The sequence below is a fragment of the Solanum verrucosum genome, unplaced genomic scaffold (genome assembly GCF_900185275.1).
Source record: "Solanum verrucosum unplaced genomic scaffold, falcon-dt-bn FXZP01000117.1, whole genome shotgun sequence".
Classification (NCBI taxonomy): domain Eukaryota; kingdom Viridiplantae; phylum Streptophyta; class Magnoliopsida; order Solanales; family Solanaceae; genus Solanum; species Solanum verrucosum.
This window is the reverse complement of record NW_026020014.1, coordinates 1,801,756-1,825,236: the sequence shown is the minus strand read 5'-3', so window position 1 is coordinate 1,825,236 and position 23,481 is coordinate 1,801,756. Positions and strand designations below refer to the sequence as shown.

At 33.7% G+C, this 23,481-nt stretch overlaps 5 protein-coding genes and 1 pseudogene across 5 annotated transcripts; 2 read left to right on the top strand and 4 right to left on the bottom strand.

The window, feature by feature from the left end:
- Positions 1-1,170: 1,170 nt before the first annotated feature.
- LOC125820631 (uncharacterized) lies at positions 1,171-1,638 on the bottom strand. Its single transcript, XM_049500044.1, has one exon. The coding sequence runs from the start codon at positions 1,636-1,638 to the stop codon at positions 1,171-1,173; it is 468 nt and encodes a 155-aa protein (XP_049356001.1).
- A 2,308-nt stretch (positions 1,639-3,946) lies between these two features.
- On the bottom strand, positions 3,947-4,443 carry LOC125820627 (uncharacterized; annotated as a pseudogene).
- A 1,766-nt stretch (positions 4,444-6,209) lies between these two features.
- On the bottom strand, positions 6,210-6,590 carry LOC125820834 (uncharacterized). Its single transcript, XM_049500272.1, has one exon. It carries the CDS (start codon positions 6,588-6,590, stop codon positions 6,210-6,212), a length of 381 nt encoding a protein of 126 aa, XP_049356229.1.
- A 591-nt stretch (positions 6,591-7,181) lies between these two features.
- Positions 7,182-9,273, top strand: LOC125820833 (RING-box protein 1a-like). Its single transcript, XM_049500271.1, has 5 exons — positions 7,182-7,187; positions 7,721-7,766; positions 7,872-7,922; positions 8,976-9,047; positions 9,134-9,273. Exons 1-5 carry the CDS (start codon positions 7,182-7,184, stop codon positions 9,169-9,171), a joined length of 213 nt encoding a protein of 70 aa, XP_049356228.1. The 3' UTR covers positions 9,172-9,273.
- Positions 9,274-9,780: 507 nt separating this feature from the next.
- On the bottom strand, positions 9,781-12,304 carry LOC125820613 (subtilisin-like protease SBT1.4). Its single transcript, XM_049500025.1, has one exon. It carries the CDS (start codon positions 12,302-12,304, stop codon positions 10,001-10,003), a length of 2,304 nt encoding a protein of 767 aa, XP_049355982.1. The 3' UTR covers positions 9,781-10,000.
- A 3,995-nt stretch (positions 12,305-16,299) lies between these two features.
- LOC125820620 (aldehyde dehydrogenase family 7 member B4) lies at positions 16,300-21,899 on the top strand. The gene is made up of 15 exons (XM_049500034.1): positions 16,300-16,561; positions 16,711-16,797; positions 16,918-17,049; positions 17,150-17,222; positions 17,500-17,522; positions 17,612-17,675; positions 18,417-18,462; positions 19,065-19,245; positions 20,073-20,249; positions 20,351-20,515; positions 20,858-20,998; positions 21,110-21,207; positions 21,302-21,451; positions 21,597-21,660; positions 21,749-21,899. The coding sequence occupies exons 1-14, from the start codon at positions 16,424-16,426 to the stop codon at positions 21,649-21,651; spliced, it is 1,530 nt and encodes a 509-aa protein (XP_049355991.1). The 5' UTR covers positions 16,300-16,423; the 3' UTR covers positions 21,652-21,660; positions 21,749-21,899.
- The last annotated feature ends 1,582 nt before the right edge of the window (positions 21,900-23,481 follow it).

Genomic DNA, 23,481 nt, shown 5'->3' with positions numbered 1-23,481 from the left:
GGTATTATATTAGATATGTTATTGTTGTAGTATAATGTGAAATAAAAACATGTGATGAAGGAATTAAATCATTTAAAGATAACAAGTGAGACTTGCTTCAATGGTTGAACACCTTCATTATCTAGCCATTAGTTAAGAATTTGAGTCACACTAAAAAAATAAGTGGGAGAACACTTTTTTTTTTTTTTAAAAAAAAAGGTTAAACTTTGGCCCATGGCCAATTTTATTAAATTAGATCAAGTAGTCGCGTGTATTTTTTTTCCCACGATTTGTTTGTAAATACTTCTCCATTAGAGTAGGACTTTAATTTTAATTTTTATTTACACACATATTTACAACTACTAATGGACCGAAAAGGTAGACTTTTTTCTTCACCCAAAAACTGTCATATATTATTTCATTCTGGGCCTAGTATGTCCAAAGGAAAGTTCAACAGACATATTTCAAATATCTTCACAAACTATATCTATGTCCCAAGTAGTTTTTACGTTTTTCTTCAATACATCCTCTTGCCTCCTTTTGGGCCGTTAGGCTCCATAGACTCTATTAAGTCTTAATTAGCCCATTTATTAACCATACAACTTATTTAGCTCGGATTTAACTTGAAAAATATTTCTATTTGAGGATAAAATCTTTGAAATAAATATAAGAATAGATTGATATCATGATAAGAAATATACATTAATTCTACTCTACCTCAAAATCTCTATTATAAAATGAAGATTATCCAGGATCATATAAAACGTAACTGTAATATCTTAGCTTGGAATTGATAAAATGACTTTTGACGTGGCTTGATTAAAATATAATTTAAAATTTAGTTTTGATATTTTAAACTATCTCACGCCAAGAGACCAAGGTGGCTCTTTGACCCTCCTTGATGTTGGTAGTGCTTAGAATTGAATAAATTCCCAATAAATAAAAGAAAAAAAAAAGTTCAAGTATATGCATATATGATCTCATAAAAGAGAACAAATAACTCATCAAGTGGCCGGCACTCCATAGTAAATAAATTAAGATGTACATAATTCATTTGTTTCATATTTTTTAAAGCAAATCAAAGAAAGAGATTACTTCATTCCAACAAATTAATTATAAACAACAAACAATGTAATCTCACAAATGGAGTTTTGAGAGGATAGTATAGTCTTAAAATTTTCAGCTAAGCTTTCAAATAGCACGAGGATTTGGTGAAAACATAGCGGAGGAAAAGCCCATCACCGGAATAGGAAAAGAGATCTCCGTTGCAAGCTGTCGCCGGAATGTATCTACTTCTCCGTGTCCTTCTAATATGTCGTTTACAGCTGACCAATAACAATCTTTTATTTTTTTCATACCTAAGTAGTGCAATTTCTGTCCCTTCAAACCACCTCGTCGGAAAATCTTCATCGGAGAGAATTTCCGCCGCTGCTTCTTCCCTCCAGCTTCGGGTTGCACTACTGGTAACTTCTTCCGTCGGAATGACATTTTGCGGCGGGACTGACTGAATATGGATGTGGAATTGGCATTAATGCTTTTACTTTTGTTGACGCTATTTTGGTCCAAATTAGCCATAATTGTGTTATAAGTATGATTAGTGCTAATTTTTGTTCGAATAATTATGTTTGTTGAGCTAACATATATATAAAAGGAGATCATAGAGATAGAAGAATTGAATACATGAGCTGCATCATTTAATTATATCATACAAGATATGAATATTATTTGATTGAGATATATAAATAAATAATCTCAACACACGTTAATACAATATTATGTTAAGGTACTAATTAATAATTTTTGCATTAAATTATATATATAATACAACATGTAATAATCTATATATTTATCACTTAATAAAAGTTTTTAGTAGACTTTATTTAAGTGGATGATGGAGTCACATTGAAAGGCAAGTGGAAAACATGACTATTGATTTTGGTGAGGTGAAGAAGACCAATTAAAATGAAATAAATAATAAAGTAATAATTTAGAGATAAATATTCCCTTTTTGAGTAACTAATTAATTAATTTATCAATAAGATTTTCTAGGTATTAACTGTCAATTGCAATAATCCCTCACATCAATGATAATATTATAAGAGTCTATTATAAATAATTTCTATATGTAAAAACAATTCCAATATTATTAATCTCCGCATAATTTTTTCTAAGCCAAATGATCCCTAAGGTCTTTCTTCCCAACTACTTTAACAAACATTCCGCTTATCCAAAAAATAAATAAATATAGGGGTTGTATTACTAGGGGTTACAATATACATATTTTTCATATCAAAACTACTTTAACAAACATTCCGCTTATCCAAAAAATAAATAAATATAGGGGTTGTATTACTAGGGGTTACAATATACATATTTTTCATATCAAAATTTACTGTGTTGGAATCACATTTTTACACTCAAATTATTTACGAATCTTAACAAGAAACTCAACACTCTTGGTCAAGTAGTCACAGAAAATGAAAAATAATTTGGCAATAATTATGTTTTTTTCCCACAATTTATTTATATTCTCCTGAGTAATGTTATCCTCTGTATCAAAAAAACACCCCTAACTTGAAAGGAACCAGTTCAATGAAGAATTTAATTAAATAAGGAGATTTTTTCGGATAATGTTATCCCTAACTTGAAAAGGACCAATACCAAGAATCAAGATAATCTAATTAAATAATGGGATGGAAGAGTGCTTATCTTGGTCTAGGAATTAAAATATTTTAATTATTAAATTTTAAAAACTAACTTCGGAAAACATGTTCTTAAAATATCACCTACATTATCGGCCCAAAAGAGTTGTCTTTCAAATTTGTCTTTAAATATTTACAAATTAAATTGCAGTTGAAGAATTATTTTTCATGCTAAAACTTAAAAGTACTTTGACATCTGTATATTTCCACAAAAGAGTTGCAAACTACAAGTTGAATAATGTAAGTAAAGCTTGTTTGCTTTAGGTTACATGGAAAAATTTTTTATCATTATAATTATCTCATTATTTGGTTAAAATTAAAGTAAATCAATAATTTTATATTTAATTCAACCTTAAAAGTTAACTCATAAGGTGAGAATAGTCTAAAATAGTATAAAGAGATCATTACATTCCTCTAATATATAGTTGATGTAGAAACTCAACACCTTGCACGCCTAGAGCTGCTAATTGAATTGCGAATAATTTAATTTAGGAGTCCAACATCAAATAAACTAATAATAGGAACGAGTCTTACTCTAGCTAATAGATTGATATCATGATAAGAAATAGACATTAAGTCTAACGCGACCTCAAAATCTCCCTCATGAAATGAAAATTGTCTAAGATCATATATATAAATATAAAGTATCAATCAACGTTATACATAGTTGGTATGGATCGAAAACTTACTATATATATGATCATACATTTTGAATTTAATACTAAAAATGAAGAAGTTCTTGAGACAAAATGCTTCCTAGCGTTTATGAGTGTCACGTGATAATGTACATAAGAATTAATCGGAACCAATGAATACCCGAGTTAGCGATGAAAAAAAAAAACTATGTTTCCTTCTAGTCGTCTATTTCTTTTGTCATACTGCTTCTTAGCTTAGCTTGGAATTGGTGAAATGACTCTTGAAGCAGCTTGGTTAAAATATAATTTGAGGTTTAATTTTAACTTTTTAAACTACTGTATCTTTGACCCTTCGACCCTTCTTGTTGTTGGTAGCGCTTGAATTGAGTAAATTCCCAATAAATAAAAAGAAAAAAAATAGTTACTTATTTGCATGTATTATCTCATAAAGAGTGCAAATAATTCATCAAGTGGCACTACAAAAATAATAAATAAATTAAGATATTATAATTAATTTTTTAAAAGCAAATCAAAGAAAGATATCTTACTTAATATTAACGAAAAATCATAAAAAAAACAAATAAACAATAAAGTAATTCCACAAATGTCTTAAAATTTTCAGCTAAGCTTTTAAATAGCTCGAGGATTTGAAAAAATAGCGAAGGAAAAGCCCATCATCGGAATAACAAAAGAGGTCTCCACTGCAAGTTGTCGGTGGAATGTATCAACTTCTTCATGTCTTTCCAGTATGTCATTCACCGCCAACCAATAACATTCTTTTATTTTTTTCATACCTAAGTAGTGCAATTTCTGCCCCTTCAATCCGCTTCGTCGGAAAATCTTCACCGGAGAGAATTTCCGCCGCTGCTTCTTCCCTCCAGCTTCGGGTTGCACTACCGGTAACTTCTTCCTTCGGAACGACAGTTTGCGGCGGGTCTGACTGAATATGAATTTGGAATTGGCATTGCTTTTACTTTTATTGAGGCTATTTTCGTCCGAATAAGTCATTATTGTGTTAATAAGTATTAATTAGTACTACTTTTTTGTTCCAATAATTTTGTTTGTTGAATTAACATATATATATAAGGAGATCATAGAGATAGATGAGTTGAATACATGAGCTCCATTACGCCAAATACCTGTACTCACCTAACAAATGATTTGGTTTGAAGATTGAGAGAATCATACAATTATCTCATACAAGATATGAAATAATCTAAAACACAAGATGATATATTATTTGTTGACGATACTACATAATATTTGTATTAAATTATATATGATCGAGTTATACTAAAAGGTAAGTGGAGAACATGACTATTGATTTTCATGAGGCGAAGAATGAAATAAATTATACTCTAATAATTTAAAGATAAATATTTCTTTTTAGAATAATTTATTACTTTATCAATAAGAATTTTCGGGTATTTACTTACAATTATAATATAATAATCCTTCACATCAATGACAATATAAATAATTTCTATATTAGCATATAATTTTTTTCTAGGCCAAATGATCCCTAAGGTCCTTCTTCCCAACTTCTTTAACTAACATTCCATTCATTTCAAGAAAAATTAAATATGGGGATTGTAATACAAGGGTTAATTTTTTTTTAAAAAAAATTAAAATTACCAGGGGTTACAATATACATATTTTTCATATCAAAATTTACTGTTTGAATTACATTTTAACCCTTAAATTATTTACGAATCTTAACAAGAAACTCTAACACTCTTGATAAAGTAGTCACAGAAAATGAAAAACAATTTGGCAATAATTATATATTCTTTCCCACAATATGTTTATATAGTCAATCAAGTTAAATTTTTATTCACACACATATTAACAACTAATTAATTAACGGAAAAGATAGCCCTCTTGTTACCCTCCTTTTAGGCCGTTAGGCTCCATAGTCCACAGACTCGAATAAATCTTAATTAGCTAACCTTACAACTTATTTAGCTCCGATTTAACTTTTTAAAAAATTATTTGAGGATAAAATGTTTGAATAAATATAAGAACTATGTTAGGGGTGGTAAAATAGTATCTAAAGTAGGAGGAATAAATGTCGTCTGTCGAATCAAATTAAAATATTTCCTTGAATTATTTTTTTTTCTGGAAAAAAGTAACTTATTTTTCTTTTATGTATGGCACATAATTAAAAAATAATATACACCAAAATATTTGTATATTGTGAGTGGAGGGTAAGGGTGCGTGTGTTGGATGGTAATGTAAATGTCGTACGTAGGTTTTAGGGATATTTACAAAGAATATTAATTATATCTAATAAAACACATATTTAGCGACAATTAAACTATTGCCATTAATTAAATATTGCTAAAAATTATTTTTGCTATAGTGCTCATGAAATGAAGATTGTCCAAGATCATTTAATGTTTACATAGCTAGTATAAAAACTCAATATCTAATCAGAGGTCTTGATTTTGAGTGCTAAAAATAAAAAAAATCCTCAAACGAAATGTTTCCTAGCTCTTTATGAACCTTGCATAATGTAAATATGAATTAATTGAAGCAATGAATACTCAATACGAGCCGATGATGAAAAAAGTACTGTTTTCTTCTAGTTGTCTCTTTCTTTTGTCATAGTTCTTCTTAACTTAGCTTGGAATTGATGAAATGACTTTTGACACCGCTTGGTTAAATCATAATTTGAGCTTTAGTTTTGACTTTTTAAAACTATCTAACACCTTAAATAATTCATTATGTGGCACTACAATAAATAATAAATAAACTAAGATATATATAATTCATTTTTCTTAAAGCAAGTTAAAAAAAGACATCATAATTAATTTCAATAAAAATAAGAAATAACTACTAACAAACAATAAAATAATTCCACGAATGAAGTTTGAAGATGGTGGCTTCGCTTTTAGATACGACGCTGATTTGGAAAAGTAGTGAAGGAAAGTCCCATCATGGGAATAGCAAAAGAGGTAGTATCTACTACAAATCGTCGCTCGAATGTATCACTTGCTCCGTGTCCTTCCAATATGTCATTTACTGTCAACCAATAACATTCTTTTATTTTCTTCATACCTAAGTAGTGCAATTTCTTCGCCTTCAATCCGTCCCGTCGGAAAATCTTCACCGGAGAGAATTTCCGCCGCTGCTTCTTCCCTCCAGCCTCCGGCTGAACTACCGGTAACTTTTTCCCTCGGAATGACATTTTGCGGCGAGCCTGATTGAATATGGATGTGGAATTGACATGACTTTTACTTTTGTTAAGGCTATTTTGGTCTGAATAAGCCATTACTGTGTTAGCTTATAAGTATTAGTATTACTTTTTTGTTCGAATAATTATGTTTATTTAACTGACATATTTATAGGAGATCATATAGAGATAGAAGAGCTGAACATGAAATTATCTTAGGTAAGATATGATATTATTTGATTTGAGGATAAAGAGAATATATCATTAATTATTTTCATATAAGATATGATACTATTTGATTGATGTATATATAGATATATATAATCTCTAGAACAAGATAATATATATAAAAAAAAAAAACCTTTTTATTGAGATTTACAAAAATAACTTTTTTATTTCTAAGAAAATAGTAGCAAGAGAATCTAATTAATTAATAGGATTTTATCCTCCGTATCAAAATACACCCTAAGTCCCTAACTTGAAAAGGACCTATACCAAGAAAATCTAATTAATTAATGGATGAAAGTGCTTGGTCCAGCAATTGAAACATTTTAGTTATCAAATTTTAAGAAATAACTTCGTAAAATATGTTCTTAAAATATCACCTGAAAGTTGAAATCATACATACATGGAAATAAAAAGAGTGTTAAATGATTTTGCGAGATTTTTTGTTATTTTGATAAATTAATGATGACAGTTTGTTCATTATGATATCGAAATTTTATTATTGAAATTCAAAAAATATAATAGCAAAACAAATAAATTCAGACACACCATAACTGAAAATTAAGACAATTTTTGCATATATATGATAATACATCTGATGCAAATTTTCAAGCTCCGTTGCATACGTTTAGATCATTCCCAAAATGAGTAAACTTGTAAATAAATTACAAAGAGGACATAAGTTAAATGACGATCTCAAAACGGAATTTTTGCCCTTCGCCCCATATCTTCTGGTGCCAGCCCAAAATTAGAATATGTTACGGAACGCTATGTAAATCTTACAAATGGGCTTTATAGTGGCCCAACATATAAAAAATTATAAATTGCCAGAACCAAAAAGAACAAAATAGCAGAGAAAAATCTGGTTCAGGAGGAAACTGGAGTGATACTAATTCCACTCGACGAAGACAATTGTGTGATCGAGAACGAATTTGCACTTGATTTAGCATAACGGATACAGACGTCGAGATGGTTCTGGCCGTTGAAGAATCCAAACTCGGCAGCAACTCCACAAGTGTGCTATTTGCAGGAATCATATTATGGATCTCTGTGAGTGTTTTCAAATCTTTGTTTTGATTTAGAATAGAAAATAGAAATTCGATACTAGACCTTTCTATGTATATTTGCGAGTTTATGTGAAACTTTTTTCAACAGGCATTGAGTGCCAAGCTAGTGCTACGAGCCAGGAGTGCATTGTTGCTTGGGGTATGCAGTTTGTTTATCTAAATTAATTTATGCCTTGGAAAAATATTGACGGTTATTGTTCCATTATGGCTTATGAGTATATGTCTCTTGAAAGAAGCTTTCTGCTTGTCTTGTGATATTATGCATGGATATGTCATTTGTATGCGCTAGGTGATGTGTAGGTCAGTTGGTGTGCACCTTGACTAAATCCACTTGTTACCTGTCACCTCCCGCTAGCAGTAGGTACGGTAGTTGGTACCTCTATCAACCAAGGCATCATTGTATTTTTGTTTCCGCGGAGATTTAAACCCGAGATCTCATGGTTCTCAACCCACTTCATCGACCACTAGGCCATACACTTGGGTGCTAATATATTGCATATGTTATGGTGAATAAGTTATAATCAGACTTGATTCTTATTGCCTAAAGAATTATTTTCATCTGTTCTGAAAGTGCCAAGCATCCTTTGTCGGCAAAGCTCTGGCCTAGTTTTTCACTTAATAACATAAGTAATTCATTGTCTTGTGTCGTCCTCAGATTAGACATATCTATTTATGGTACACACATTCTAAGGATTAAGCATATCTGTTTGTAAATCCATCTCATCTTTTTTTTAATTCACCTTCCTTCTCCCAATCTCCCCACTCTTATTGCCAAAGAACACACATATATCTTCTCCCTCCTTTATTTTTCCATCTAATGAAACTTTTGTAATGTGTTCACCTTCTTTTGTTGTTTCTATACACAATATTCCACTTTGGTACTCCTTACACAATGTCTTCTTTCTTATTTCTATTACGACTGGTTGAGGGACTCGAGCTCAAAATATAGAAGTCAAAATATTAAAATTAAATTATAGAAGGAAAAAATAGGCCTTGAATCATAATCTAGAAGGAAACCAAAAGTTGTAACAAGATATCTCTTGTTACCAAATATGAAAGAAATTTGATCTGAATTTAATCATGGAGTCCTTTATCTTCTCGTTGATTCTTCACTTCTGTTTGGTTTTGCTCTTCCAAACCTGGCATTCTATATTTTGGGGGCTTAGAAGTATCTTCATTCATATTATCGCAGGTGTATGTAACCATGCCTTCCACTTCCACTGCATCGGTTGCTGGCTCAAAACACGTCAAGTGTGTCCATTAGGTAGTTATTCAACTGTATCTTTGGCACTGTTTAGTTGGCTTGATAACTGTATTATAATTGTTGGAACTTCCTTTCCTATATTGCAGATAATAGTGAGTGGGAATTTCAGAAGTATGGCCATTAGAGGATTCAACAATTGGCAGGAGAGGCGATTATGCTGTTGCATTGTGATGTCTTTGAATGTTAGTTTATTCTAGTAATACTTATTTGCAGTGCCTTTTGTTCTCTGTTGCTTTACGTATCTGAGTCTGCTTTGAATATCTGATAGGATTTATTAGAGAGCTGGTATCTAAATCTCATATGCTGTGTGATTCTGCTATTCGCATTACTGAAGTCAAACTTACCTATGTTGATTATATTGTTTGGATAATACTATCAACCACAACCACTAGCGTTCTGGCAGCCAATGTTATTTTACTTACAGTAGATGCTAATTATTGTATTTTCTTTTTCTTGTTCCTCTAAATTTGTTTACAGTATCTTTTGTCATTTGTTTGATGTTGCCTGTATTCACATGTTTGATACCGTAAGGCCAAGTATTTCAATAGTTATGTCAGATTTTTTACATTAACAATGGCAATAAGATGGTGCTCTCAGCCATGGTTGATTCGTGAGATCTTTTAACAATGGCACCATACACCAACATGTCTTATCTTTGATCTGGGTTGATGCATAATTGCATATGAAGTGGGATCTTAAAATGGCAATGCCAACAAGTTTCCAATTTGATAGCATGTAGGTGAATCACAACCGTTCTACCTCATAAGATTCATTCAAATCATCAAATGTATCAGGCTTACCAACATTCAGAAACAATAAAACTGGACAATGACGAAATTCTATAGGCAGATGGTCCTTCAATAATTCTTTTTTCCTTTCAGAACTTGGCCTCATGTCGGTCTTTGGAGCATCATGGATTACCTTCTGTTGCACAGTCATGATCATAGAACAGGTTAAGCAGCAGCAGAGGAGGATAGCCAATGCACTGCAATTGGACTCCTCACACTGTGGATTCCATCAGACCACTCAATTGATCCAAATGTTGATTCAAGACCCTTCACTCTCTCCGATCCAACAGTGCTAAAACTGATCTCATACGACAAACTATTCTTTTCCTCACTGAAACTGAGCTTACTCGGAGTCACCTTCACCTCCACGGACGAAGGTGCATTTACCTTTACCTTATACACAGCATTTGCATTCCGCCCAACATTTTTAACCACACGCTTGTATTTCACAACACTCTCACTCATGAAAACAACTGAGAATGATGGATAATTCAAATCCCCTGGACTAGCCAAACTATGTTCACTGCAATTCACTGAAGAAGTATCTTTCGTGAATGGTGCGATTCTGGAGGGGCCATAACCAATGGCGCATAGGAAACCTATGTAATCACTCGACTCAATGTCGTAAACCAGACCCGGATGCAGTGCTCTGTTTGGATCCACATGTCCCGACCCACGAACGAAAGGACTCGATTCTTGACCTGTGGCAAGATCCGTGATTGTTTTGCCGGAGTTGTCAACGTTGTAAGCTGTTGTCATGAGGGCTAATTTTATGGCTGCTGTGGTCCATTTAGGATAAGCCTTTCTGAGTAACGCAGCTAATCCACTTACATGAGGACAAGACATGGATGTCCCGGATATAATGTTGAATTCCACTCTTCTTTTGTCGATTTCCAAGTCTGTTGGACCAACAGCTCCGGTCCATCCAGCTAATATGTTGACTCCAGGTGCAGTAACGTCCGGTTTAAGGATCTCAGGGGTCACATAATTGGGTCCTCTGCCAGAGAACGCAGCAATGCGTGGAGCAGACGACGATTGTCCTATAACAGTTCCCTTGAAAGTGATCGTCGCTGTTGGTGATGGAACAGATTTGATGTAATCCCTGATTTTATCGCCAGCTTTTTGACCCACCATGGTCGCTGGGAGGAGATGTGCATCGGCGACGAGTTCTTCTCCAGAGTCAGCTAAGTTTGCTAGGACCATACCTGCACCGCCTGCTTGTTTCACAGCACTTCCTTTCTCTACTCTGGCATTGCCTCCTCGATCACATAATACAATTTTCCCAGCAACTTTTGAAGGGTCCAGCTTTCCTGGATAACAGAGTTGGCTGCCACAGTCGGCGGAATAAACAAGCTGTAGTTTTGCATTGCCAAGGGGATCTCCGGTATACAAGGATACACCACCAAATATTCTACCGTCTCCTAAGATAACATCCGCTGGAAACTCCCGATCTATGGTTGAAGCAGCAACAGTGAGAATCCATGGGGCAACGTTGACCGCCGTAGAAGCACCAGGACCGGAATTTCCAGCAGAGCAAGAGACGACAACGCCATGTTCTGAGGCACCAAAAGCTCCAATAGCAATGGAGTCAACATCATACTCAGGAGAATAACCATCTGCGCCAACAGAGAGAGAAATCACGTGAACCCCGTCCGCAACAGCTTGATCCATTGCAGCCAGTATATCAGAATCAAAACACCCTGTTTTCCAGCAGATCTTATAGGCTGCTATTCTAGCTTTTACGGCCATACCTCTAGCTTCACCTTTTGCATATTGGTAAAAGCTCGCATTGGCTACAACAGATCCAGCTGCAGTTGAAGCAGTGTGAGTTCCATGGCCTTCAGTATCTCTTGGCGATTTGGATTCTTTAGATTCATCCATTGGACTTCCACGATCAGCTTCATATCCTTTGTAAAACAATCTAGCACCTATGATTTTACGATTACATGAAGTTGCAGGAAAGTCCGGGCCACTCTCGCATTTCCCTTTCCAATCTGAAGGCACCGGTGAAAGCCCCTTGTCGGAAAAGCTCGGCCTTTCTGGCCAAATACCCGTGTCAAGGACCCCAACAATAACATTATCAGCATAATCAGAATTGGGCCAAATCCCAAATGAGTCTTCAAGGCCTAAGAAGGTAGGTGTGTGAGTGGTATGAAGTCTGCGTACGCGATCAGGGATGACGGAGACCACACCGGGAACGCGGCTGAGCTGGTCAGCCTGCCCGGATGTAAGGCGGGCAGAGAAGCCACGGGCAGCACGATCATAAGAATACAAGATATTGGGAGAGTGTTGAGAGACTGATCGGAGAATAGAGGAGTACCAATGATGGTGAGTAGTGAAAATAAGAGGCTTGTGGGATATGGACACGTGGACTATGAAAGTTTTAGGACCATCCGATTTGACTGAAATTGCCAATGAGCTGAGAAAGAGGAAGACTAGGGGGAAGAAAGAAGAAGAAGAAAGTGCCATCGCTAAAGAGAAACTAGTTTCTGGGAAGATAAGAGAGATATTTGATGGGCTTTATTGTGCCACGTTATAGATAGTTGTTGGTTCATTTTCAGTCCTTTTGGCAATTCCCAAATAACCATGTAAGTTTTCTCGTGTAAAGAAGGATGGAAGGGTAGCTCACGTGGGTAGGTAAGAGATATGATGTTCAGAAAAAGATATTTAGATAGTATCTGATAGGCATTAGTTATTAATCCACGTTTTCTCACATTATTGCCCGTACTAGGAGTATTTTATTTTTTGGAATTGGAGTGTCGTGAATCATGCCAATGATGCTTCTGCTATTTCATTACTCAAAAAACTATTTGTGAGATCATCCTAATTGACTCCAGGTAGTGGAATAATCTGCTAGGAGATTCAAACACAAGACCATTAAGCTCATTTGAGGCGCCTGAAACCAACAGTCTATTATGTCAAAGGAGTTCAAAACATGTTATTTAATAATTTTTTATTTCATTTTATTTATATATACAATATTTTTTTTCTGACAAATTGGACATCCTGACATCAATGTAGCTCCCCCCTGCTGTTGTATGTGATGAATTAAACACAACATTAATTAGTTGTCATTTAGTGAAATTGTGAATACATATATGTAGTGTATTCATTGGTTTGATATAAGTATCAAACATGGGTTCAATAATTAATTTGATCCGTGTTTGAAAATCTCACTTTGGAGTAGTAAAACGTTTTCTCTATTAAATATAACTTCAGTTTTTGAGCCCGTATTTGAAATTTCTGATTAAAGAATAAAAGTTATTTACTACCGGCAAAAAGTAGATTTATTTTTTCGTTGTGTTGAGCGGCACCAAATTGGAAGGGAAGTGATTCATATGACAAAATGGGTCAAGAAACTGATGACCACAATCATGGACCAGTGGGATTTTGCCATAAACTAGGGACGAAAGCAGGTATCAAATTATGCAATGCAATAACGAAATTATTTTATTTGTCATTGCGGCATGTGTATATTCCTTATACGAGTTACACTAGTATTTTAACCATTAAATGTTCTTGATTATTACGTGATTTATGCCCAATATATATATATATATATTCTACTATATAATAAAAGGGAGTTTATGCCCAAGTATAATATATAATATTCAAGATTGAGACTTTTCCCAATCTTGAATATTATATATTATACTTGGGCATAAACTCCCTTTTAAAAGTCTCAATCTTAAATATTATATATTATATTTGGGCATAAACTCCCTTTTAAAATAATATATATATGTCACAGATGGAAAAGTCCCAATCAAGGAAGCAACATATATCATTTACAAATGATTTAAAAAGCATTAAAATTACAATAATTACCAATTTAAAATATTTAAAAGCTATATAATAAAATAGGTTGACTCTCAGAATTCTATCAGGCTCACATACATTGGGACAGAAAAAATAACACATATCATTTTAAAATTGCCAAAAAAGTATTATAAATAATAATAATTAGCAACTTAAAATATCTGAAAGACATTTTAAAATGGTTAATTTTGTAATTTTATCCATATCACATAAATTATGACAAAGTGACCAGTAATGTACGTTATTTGAAAGTTACATAAAAATATTATAAATCACAATAATTAATAACTTAAAACATTTTTAAAAAAAATATGAAAATTTGGATGACTCTCCAAATTTCATTTGTGTCACATAAATTGAGCCAACAAAAATAACATATATTGGGTCCATTTTAATTTATTTGTCTTATTTTTTTTAGTTTTTTTTATATTTAAAAAATGCGTAAAAATACTATAAATCATGATAATTGACAACATAAAATATGTTTTGAAAAAAATACAAAAAAATCCACTGATTCTTGAAGTGAATCTATCGTAAAAATACTATAAATCATGATAATTGACAACATAAAATATTTCAAAAATGTTGTATGTGGATAGTCTTATTATGCCTTAAATAGCGTCAAAGAAAGTACAAGTTTGTGATAATAAAAACTTCTTCCTTTATCCACGCAAACAATCGCTTCAAAAACTCCGTTATTAGCCCCAAAACATACCATTTATATTATTGGACCCGTGCATAGCACAAGCAACATTATCTAGTAGTATATAATAAAGGAGAATAGTTTGTAATGAGATTTTGCCAAGTGGCAAATTAATGAAATGCCACTTGGCAATTTAAGATTAATTTAATAAATATTGTTATAAAAAATTGAATTTTTAATTTGTAATTAAAAAATATTTATTAACTAGATTTACATATAAGAAATAATAATTACTACAGTAAAAAAGTTCTAACTAATTTCAGACTCCCTATTTTAATAAACTTTTAACATCACGAAAGTAGTTCCTAAATAAAAGGTATAGAGAAGAAAATTCATTTGTAAAATTAAAAATTAAAATATGAAGATAAATACCCTTCGGGTGGTCCAGTGGTTTGGGCTTAGAACTTCCTGGATCGAACTCATTGCACCGGGCTTGCCTAGTGCGGGTTACCTCTCCTATGTGGTTTGCGAGTTATTGCATAGAAGCGAGAGTTTTGTTCTATGCGCACCCAAAAAATAGCGGCTGCAGGTTTCCTTATCATTAAAAAAAATATGAAAATAAATCCAGCTTCTCAATAAATAGCAAGATAGTGAAATAATTAAGGTTTTACCCAAATTAATCCTAACACCATTCTCATGAAAAAGAACTACTCTTGTGTAGCTTCTAAAATAATACAAAGAGGTCCCAAAATGTTTCAAAAGGTCCATTCAAGACCTTACTTTCATTAGGCGAGAATAAGCTGTCTATATGGGCTAGCCCACCCATCCGGGCTAGCCCACCCCATCCGGGCTAATTCATACAGGCTTTGACATTTTACGGGTCAGGCCAGGCTAGCCCATTTTTGATGTGGGGCAGAAAATGGTCTGCCCAACCCACAAGTACGTGGGCTACAGGCTTGTTGGGCCAGCCCACTTTTTTAAAAGTTATATATTTCTTTATAATTATTAAATTAAATTATAAATTATAATTTAAAAATATTATCATAAATATCAACAAAACAATATTACATGGTGTTAATGTTACTATTTGTTAATCAAATCCACAAATAAAATTATCTTTTATAATATTTATTAAGTTTTTTTTCGAGTAAAAGTATAAATATCTAAATAGAAATATTAACCTAATTGTTTTGCAATGATCACAATAAAACTCAAAAAATATGACAATATTCCAACCATAAAAAAGTAAAAAATAAACTCCTTAAAAAATCATGAAACTTATGGTGTATCTAACACTTCATGAAACATATGACGTATCTAACACTTCATAATCATCTTCATCAAGCATATCTGAATCAACTTGTGGGAAGATTGTCTTAACATCTTCATTTCCATCTGCAATTTATATGTGGTTTCAATTAGTTAAATATTAAAAAATAACTAAATTGAGAATTATAATATTTAAATGTACACAAAAATATATTACCAGTTTGAGAAAAATCATGTAACCAGTTTCGAGTAGCAACAAGTGTTTGAACATTTTCACGGTGGATGCAACTTCTATACATAGTGATTTCCTAAAAAACTTTAAATAGATTTTGAGTTTGGATCTCTTTAATTTTAAATTTTAATTAATTTTTATTGGCCCACGGGACGATCCTACCTATATTTCTCAAGTCCCACAAATCAGCTGGCTTATTCAAGTCGTGCTAAAAAGCTTTTTTTTTAAATGGGCTCCAAAATTTTTAGCCCAACCCTATTAAATTCCGGATTAAGCCAGGCCGGCCCAACAGGCCTAGCCCATATTGACGGCTCTAAGCGAGATAGTACCAAATCAGAATAAAACCAATCAATTAGGATCACTTATATATACATTAAATAGAAAAAATGAAATCGCTAATACCAAATTTTCCATACTCTAATTCTTTGTACTTATCATATGATTTGAAAGATAACGTCTCTACTCATACCAAGAACACATCCGTGTGCGTGACTCGACACTTCTCTTTCTCTACGTCTCTTCTACTACTATACTATATACTATTTCTTCCAGTGAGTTGGATCGCCACTTCTATCGCATTTCATTATTTCTTCATTCTCTATCTATTCCTCCATTGTGTGAAATCATGACTAGTTTCACGAAGAAAGAGTACGAATTCCTCAAAGAGCTCGGAATTGGCCCTCAAAATCTCGGTTGTTATGTTAATGGCACCTGGAAAGCTACTGGCCCCGTCATTTCCACTGTTAATCCTGCTAACAACCAGGTTTGTTCTTAATTTCACTTATCCTCTCCAATTTCCCCAACTTTTTTTTTGGTAGGGTTTTTGATCTTCACTGATTATAAGTCGCAAACTGATCGGTTTCGTTTCATTAAATTAATATATGTATGATTTAAACTGTATAATGTATACAGATCATTGCCGAAGTTGTCGAAGCTTCTGCTCAAGATTATGAGGAAGGCATGTCAGCTTGCGCTGAAGCAGCTAAGATTTGGGTGCAGGTATGTTCAGCACTCACTGAAATCATAAATCTATCTTCCCGTTGCATATTAGATAAGAATTGGTGGCATTTAGTTTGGGGATCAATTTTTCTACTATGATGATGGTGTATTATGTTGCAGGTTCCTGCACCAAAAAGAGGTGAGATTGTTAGACAGATAGGTGATGCACTCCGAGCGAACCTTCAGGAATTTGGTCGACTTGTTTCACTTGAAATGGGAAAGATACTCCCAGAAGGAATTGGGGAGGTTCAAGTATGTAATGTCACGATTCACTATAGAGCTATGGAGTGTCCTAAAATTTTTTGAAAAACAGCTTTACAATTGGAAACTTTTTTGTGGCTTAAATCTGCAGGAAGTCATTGATATGTGTGATTTTGCTGTGGGATTGAGTCGACAACTGAATGGATCCGTTATTCCTTCTGAACGTGAGTTCGCTTCCTTGCTACGTTGCTTTCAGAATAGCCGAATTTGCAATTTTAAGCAGTTTTTTTTGCAATTGTAATTTCTTGTTTTTAGTTTTAAATACTTTCTGGTTATCTGAGTAGTTCCAGGTTGAAAGGATGATTAGCTTTTGCTGACTATTGGGATACAAATGTTTTTTAAGAGTAGAAGATTTACAGTCGTATGTTATTGGAGATGTTTATTTTCTGATTATTTTTCTTATCTAACTTCCTTTTGTTAACAATGTTTATTTGTTGACAGGTCCTAACCACATGATGTTGGAGGTGTGCTGACATTTTTGCTCTAAAATCAGGAATTTCTCAAACCCTGGTTATGTTAGTTTTTGATCTTTTCATGTAATTTTTGTGCTCAGATGTGGAATCCTCTCGGGATAGTTGGTGTAATCACAGCTTTCAACTTCCCATGTGCTGTACTTGGTAAGCCATTGAGATTTTTGACATGAGATATCTCTCCTATGGACAGTAGTAACATAGTAATGGATCATCATGGAACCTTGAGCTGAATATGGTCAATTTACAAGAATAAATGTCCAATACAATAGAACTACCTATCATCATTCAAGAATTGAATCCCTGAATTTGTCTCTCCTCTTCCTTTAATATTATTATTATTTTGTTAGTACACTACTTCGCGCTATTCTGATAAAATTGTGCTCTTACATGATGCCTATGTGTCTTCCACCTTTCTTGCTCTTTCCCTAAGGCAGTTGGTTGGTGTCAACAAGAACTCAAAAGTCTTCTTATCTGAATGCATTTGTGCTTGTTAATTGCTTTTTGCCTCAAATTTTGGAGTATATCTCTTGCTATGTTCAGATTGTATTTTTTGTACTGCTGTCTTTCCACTGAAGTATTTTGATCTAAAAAAGAAAATTAGTAGAAAGATTCTAGGGTTTGTATCTGGAGCCGAGGGTCCTTGGGAAACAACCTCTCTACCTCCACGCGGTAGTAGTAAGGTCTGCGTACATTCTACCATGTCCAGACCTCACTTGTGGGATTTCACTGGGTATGTTGTTGTTGTTTTATTTGGAGAACTTTTGCTTTCATAAACCAAGCAATTTCTCACTTTGCTTTAAATGCTTTGACCCGACTTTCCAAGTAACCGTACTTGTCAATATCCACCTTATTTTGTTCTAAATATATCTGTCATGTTCTATCCAGGATGGAATGCATGTATCGCACTGGTCTGCGGCAATTGTGTTGTCTGGTAAGTCCATCACTTTATGTCGAAGGTGTAAAGTGAATTTGTCCATAGTAGAAATGATTGAATGGCTTTTCCAAATGATAGTTGAGCTAGATGGTTGAACAGCTTTTCAGATTGATAAATTGAGCTTATATATAGTTATAGCTGAGCTAAAATTGATTGGGTATTATTGCCACTCTATAGTTTGAACATCATCATATGCAGATTTATGTTGAAAGTAATTACAGTTTCTCTTTCAAAAGCAGGAGTGTTGAATCTCTCTTATCTTAGAACCCTGCCAACTTGATAATATAAGCATTCATGTGTTGCAGCTGAATCTTTAATTAAGATATATTACTGTACTGGCTCTAAAACAGAATTTCTTCTGCATCCAAATAAGTTAAACAAAACAGAGTTTCAGTTCCTGTCTTATTAACCTTACGAAGTTAAGTAAGCACAACTAAATTGGGAGGGATAGAGCAGATTCTCTTTAGGGTTATGCTAAATGCCTAATCTCTCAACTCTCTACTCAATCTCCAAAAGAGAATTTGCTCTTCAAGTATGTCTGATAACTCAAGATTGGTATTTGGGTGTTCTAATCTTGGGATTTTATGCCTTGTTCACAGGAAAGGTGCTCCAACAACACCATTGGTTACCATTGCGATGACAAAAATTGTGGCTAGTGTATTGGAGAAAAACAATTTACCTGGTTCAATTTTTACTGCCTTCTGCGGTGGAGCTGATGTTGGTCAAGCAATAGCAAAGGACACACGAATTCCTCTAGTTTCATTCACTGGGAGTTCAAAGGTGACTTTTCTGTCCTTAACCTAACATGTATGTTTGTTTTATGATCAAGGCGGTCTCCGTTGCCACTGATACTGTGTCAGTATTTGCTTCTTACTTTGACTTGGATTTACCCTTTCAAATATTTTCCAGCCTCTTCAATACTAGGCATAAAACGTAGAGTGTCTGGTTTGTTGGTTCATCTCTAGGAAGCTTCCGTTGCTATCTTTGATATGATATTAAAAAGTAATAAGTTGATTTTTTTAATTTTTCTATATTTGTTGGATTAACTTGATGTAGTCTCTCCAAAAATCACGATATAAGTACAAAAACGTCTTGTTTTTTGCTTACTTTACATTCCTACCTTGACTTTACATTGTCTGTCTAGTTGAATCAAAGAATCTTAACAGGGCTTGAAAAGACGATGTTATGGAGTCAATTCTGAAATTAAATGGATATCCAAGTCTTGAGTTTAATCTGCTAGTCAAAATTAAACTAAGTGGTTTGGCTTTCATTCCTTCTGGGTGCAAGTGAAAATAAAAGCATATCTTTTCTAGGATAAGCAAATAAGTTCTATTTGAGAAAAACACCCAATGGGACAGCAACCATATACATGTGCATACAACCAAAAATCTCAAAATAAAACAAGCAAAGCATGTAATGAGAATCATGGACCTTATTAACAACGAAAATAAAAAGAAGAGAAGAATCTGGAATTTGTCAAATTCCTTATCAATTTATTATTCTATTACTCTGATAAAGCTTGTCTTCTAGTTTTGTTAAAAGTTACATATAGAAATACAAACTTGCTCTAACGAATTTATGTGGGTTTATTTCTTTTGTGCCAATAGGTTGGTCTTGCAGTTCAGCAAACAGTAAGTCAGAGATTTGGAAAATGTCTACTAGAACTAAGTGGAAATAATGCCATTATAATAATGGATGATGCGGACATTAAACTTGCTGTTCGCTCTGTTTTATTTGCTGCTGTTGGTACGGCTGGTCAGCGCTGTACAACATGCCGGAGACTGGTACTGTGTTAATTGTTTTAAGTCTGTTCACGTTGCTGCTTAAAGCTTTCACTTCCAAAATTTATTACTGTTTTTCTTCACAAATCTTTTTCTGTGTGAAGCTTGTGCACGAATCAATATATGAGAAGGTACTTGAACCACTAGTTGATGTTTACAAGCAAGTTAAGATAGGGGATCCTTTAGAAAAAGGTACCTTACTTGGGCCATTGCATACTCGTACTTCTAGGGAAAATTTCGAGAAGGGAATCCACAATATCAAGTCCCAGGTATGTTCAGTTTCTTGAGACTTTCATTTCCAAATTATTTCTAAATTGACATTGATTTTGCCTCTCCTCCTAGGTCTTTTGCCCTACCCCTTGTTATATGTTGATGGTGAGGACAATTGTACCCACATGGACAAGATTTGTCTAACAATTTGATTTGTTAAAGTTTCACAGTTTTATCCCCCTGAGCAATGTGAGCATAGCTCTAGTAAATGTCTGGTCATAATATTTATAAAAAGAAAAGGAGACATATTTTGTTAACTCAGCTGGATTTGAATTTTTTCCTTTTCCAATAGAAACGGAAGTGTGAGTAGAACTTTGTTTCTTAAAATGAATATTTTGCAGGGTGGAAAGATCCTTACAGGTGGTTCAGTCGTAGAATCTGAGGGTAATTTTGTGCATCCAACAATTGTTGAAATTTCTTCAAAAGCTGAAATTGTGAAGGAAGAATTGTTTGCTCCAGTTCTGTATGTAATGAAGTTTAAGGTAATCCCTTGCAAAGGCACTGAATTTTCGAGATGACCAATGGCGTTGTCTCCCCATATTTGGTGGAACTTCTCTTGATTCAGTTTCTCATTCCAAACTTTATGCTTGCAGACTTTCGAAGAAGCAGTTGAAATCAACAACTCTGTCCCTCAAGGTTTAAGTAGTTCCATCTTCACCCGAAATCCAGAAAATATATTTAAGTGGATTGGGTAAGCAATCTATTATGTTCTTGAGAATGTGGTTTAGACGAGTTTCCCTTTTCATTAAATAACCCTGATTCTGACATGGATTTATGTGATGCAGACCTCAAGGAAGTGATTGTGGCATCGTCAATGTGAATATCCCAACAAATGGAGCTGAAATTGGCGGTGCTTTTGGAGGTGAGAAAGGTACTGGTGGTGGCCGTGAGGCAGGAAGTGATTCTTGGAAACAATACATGAGACGCTCAACTTGGTAACTACAAAGACATTTCATCCCTTTCTCATTGAATACATTTGCGGAAGCTCACCAATTCAGTATCTTATAATTCTCATCACTCAATGTCTAAATCTGATAACATTTTACGCTGACCTACTTGGGTTATTCCCCACCATTGCAGTACAATCAACTATGGGAATGAATTACCATTGGCTCAAGGAATCAATTTTGGCTAGTTGAAATTGGTGAGTCATTGCATTACTATATGATAAATTAAGTATCTCACAGCATTTCAAAATTCTCGTGTTCTAATGAATGCAATTGTTGTTTCAGGTGCAGATACGCCCGTTTCGCTCGTGAATTCATCCTGTAAGGTGCTTATGATTGCCCCGGAATCACTTAAATAATGTACCTTCCTTGCAACTCAATTAAAATAATGTATTGTGAACCTAGTGTTCTCAGTGATCAGTACCAGGTTGCCTAATCAATGTGTTTACTTGGCCGTTCTACTTTATTTGAAGAGTTGTTAGCCTAATCTCTCATAACTAAAACAGAACACTTGCATTATTGGCACTAATAGTCAACTACCTAATCTTATGTAAACCACTAGTAGGTTTATGTTAGTCAATCATTGTGATATGTTACATCCAATAATGCAAATGATTATATTGTCCACATAAGGTCCTCGAGATCCTCCTCTGGAAACTTCATGACGTGTATAGACAAATTTGGTTGATATTTGAAAAATCAAACTGGTAAGTTGTAAAAAAAAAAAAAAAACACACAAAAAAACTGGTAGTTGTAAAAGTTGGAATATATCGGCAGCAGAGGTCATTTGGTACGTGAGTTAAGCATATGATAATTTTGGGATAAAATTTGGGCTTAATTTTATCCCATATTTGATTTGAGATATTAGCTGATTGCCTGATTCTGAGATTATTTAAGTTGTTAATTATGAAAACGTCGTGTTTTATCATTTCAGACTACAGTCAGGTCTGTTCCTTAGCGATGCTTCCTCATAGTCAAATAATAGTACTCCTAGAATTCAAGTTCGTAAAAAGAATAAATTTTTGTTGGTGAATATTTATGATAAAAAAACAAAATTCTGAATTTCTTAATCATATATATACTCTTCTTCAAAATCTGCATTAGTGCATTTCTGAAGGTGGTTATTGAGTCATTTTTGTATGTCTTACTAGTTTATTGGATACTCACTATCTTACACCAATACACATTAAAATTAGTTTTCCCCACGAAATCTTAGGCAAACAAGATAAATATCAATTTTTAGTTTCAAACAATATCAAATTTTGCAAGAAATTTTACCCATATCATTAATCTTTATGATCCTTTTTTTTTTAATATTACCAAAACTCGAACCAGAAAACACTAGTTAAACTATAGATGAATGACGTCCGTCTTAACAAATCATTGGTGGTACATCCTTATCACAAAGTCTTGATCAATATATTCACCACTAACACGCAAATGGCCATCCCTCTCCTTTACACTAGAACTAGCATGTCAAACAGAAACAACAATATCTTAGGCCCACAAATATTACTACTTTTTACTGGACATTCCATTAGCTTCATCAACACGCCCATTCCCTCCAATCTCAAACTCTGTATTATCACGTACAAAGGGGAAGTCACAAGCATTGTCTTTTTCCCAATTTTGGATTCTTGGTACCTAATTTATAGTTTCCATGTTATCTTTCACAAGCCATAAAAGCCAGAAACTTCCTCTTTCAAATCATCTTATCTTTAATTGGAGAGAAACTCATCACACTTTTTTCAGCTAAATTTGAAACACTTACAGTAACACAACTGTTCCTACTTCATCCTCGTGAACTTTCAACTCACTATAGCTCCCCTATACATTATTTTCAGATTTATTTTTCACTTTTAACCATCTGACATCTGAAATACAACGAGAAAGAATTATGAAAATGGAAGTCATAAATTGTACAAAAACACGAAGAGAATCATAATAGAAGCGTTTCAATCAAAACATGAGTTTCTAATATATATTTACAGATGCATATAAAGAGTGGAGCTAATCAA

Excerpts from the sequence above, each read along its gene's own strand:
- LOC125820631 (XM_049500044.1), bottom strand. The coding sequence starts at position 1,638 with ATGATCTCCTTTTATATATATGTTAGCTCAACAAACATAATTATTCGA.
- LOC125820834 (XM_049500272.1), bottom strand. The coding sequence starts at position 6,590 with ATGGCTTATTCAGACCAAAATAGCCTTAACAAAAGTAAAAGTCATGTC.
- LOC125820833 (XM_049500271.1), top strand. Across the intron at positions 7,767-7,871 it reads GAATCATATTATGGATCTCT|GCATTGAGTGCCAAGCTAGT; the intron begins GTGAGTGTTTTC and ends TTTTTTCAACAG. Across the intron at positions 7,923-8,975 it reads GGAGTGCATTGTTGCTTGGG|GTGTATGTAACCATGCCTTC; the intron begins GTATGCAGTTTG and ends ATATTATCGCAG.
- LOC125820613 (XM_049500025.1), bottom strand. The coding sequence starts at position 12,304 with ATGGCACTTTCTTCTTCTTCTTTCTTCCCCCTAGTCTTCCTCTTTCTC.
- LOC125820620 (XM_049500034.1), top strand. The coding sequence starts at position 16,424 with ATGACTAGTTTCACGAAGAAAGAGTACGAATTCCTCAAAGAGCTCGGA. Across the intron at positions 20,516-20,857 it reads TCCACAATATCAAGTCCCAG|GGTGGAAAGATCCTTACAGG; the intron begins GTATGTTCAGTT and ends AATATTTTGCAG. Across the intron at positions 20,999-21,109 it reads TGTATGTAATGAAGTTTAAG|ACTTTCGAAGAAGCAGTTGA; the intron begins GTAATCCCTTGC and ends TTATGCTTGCAG.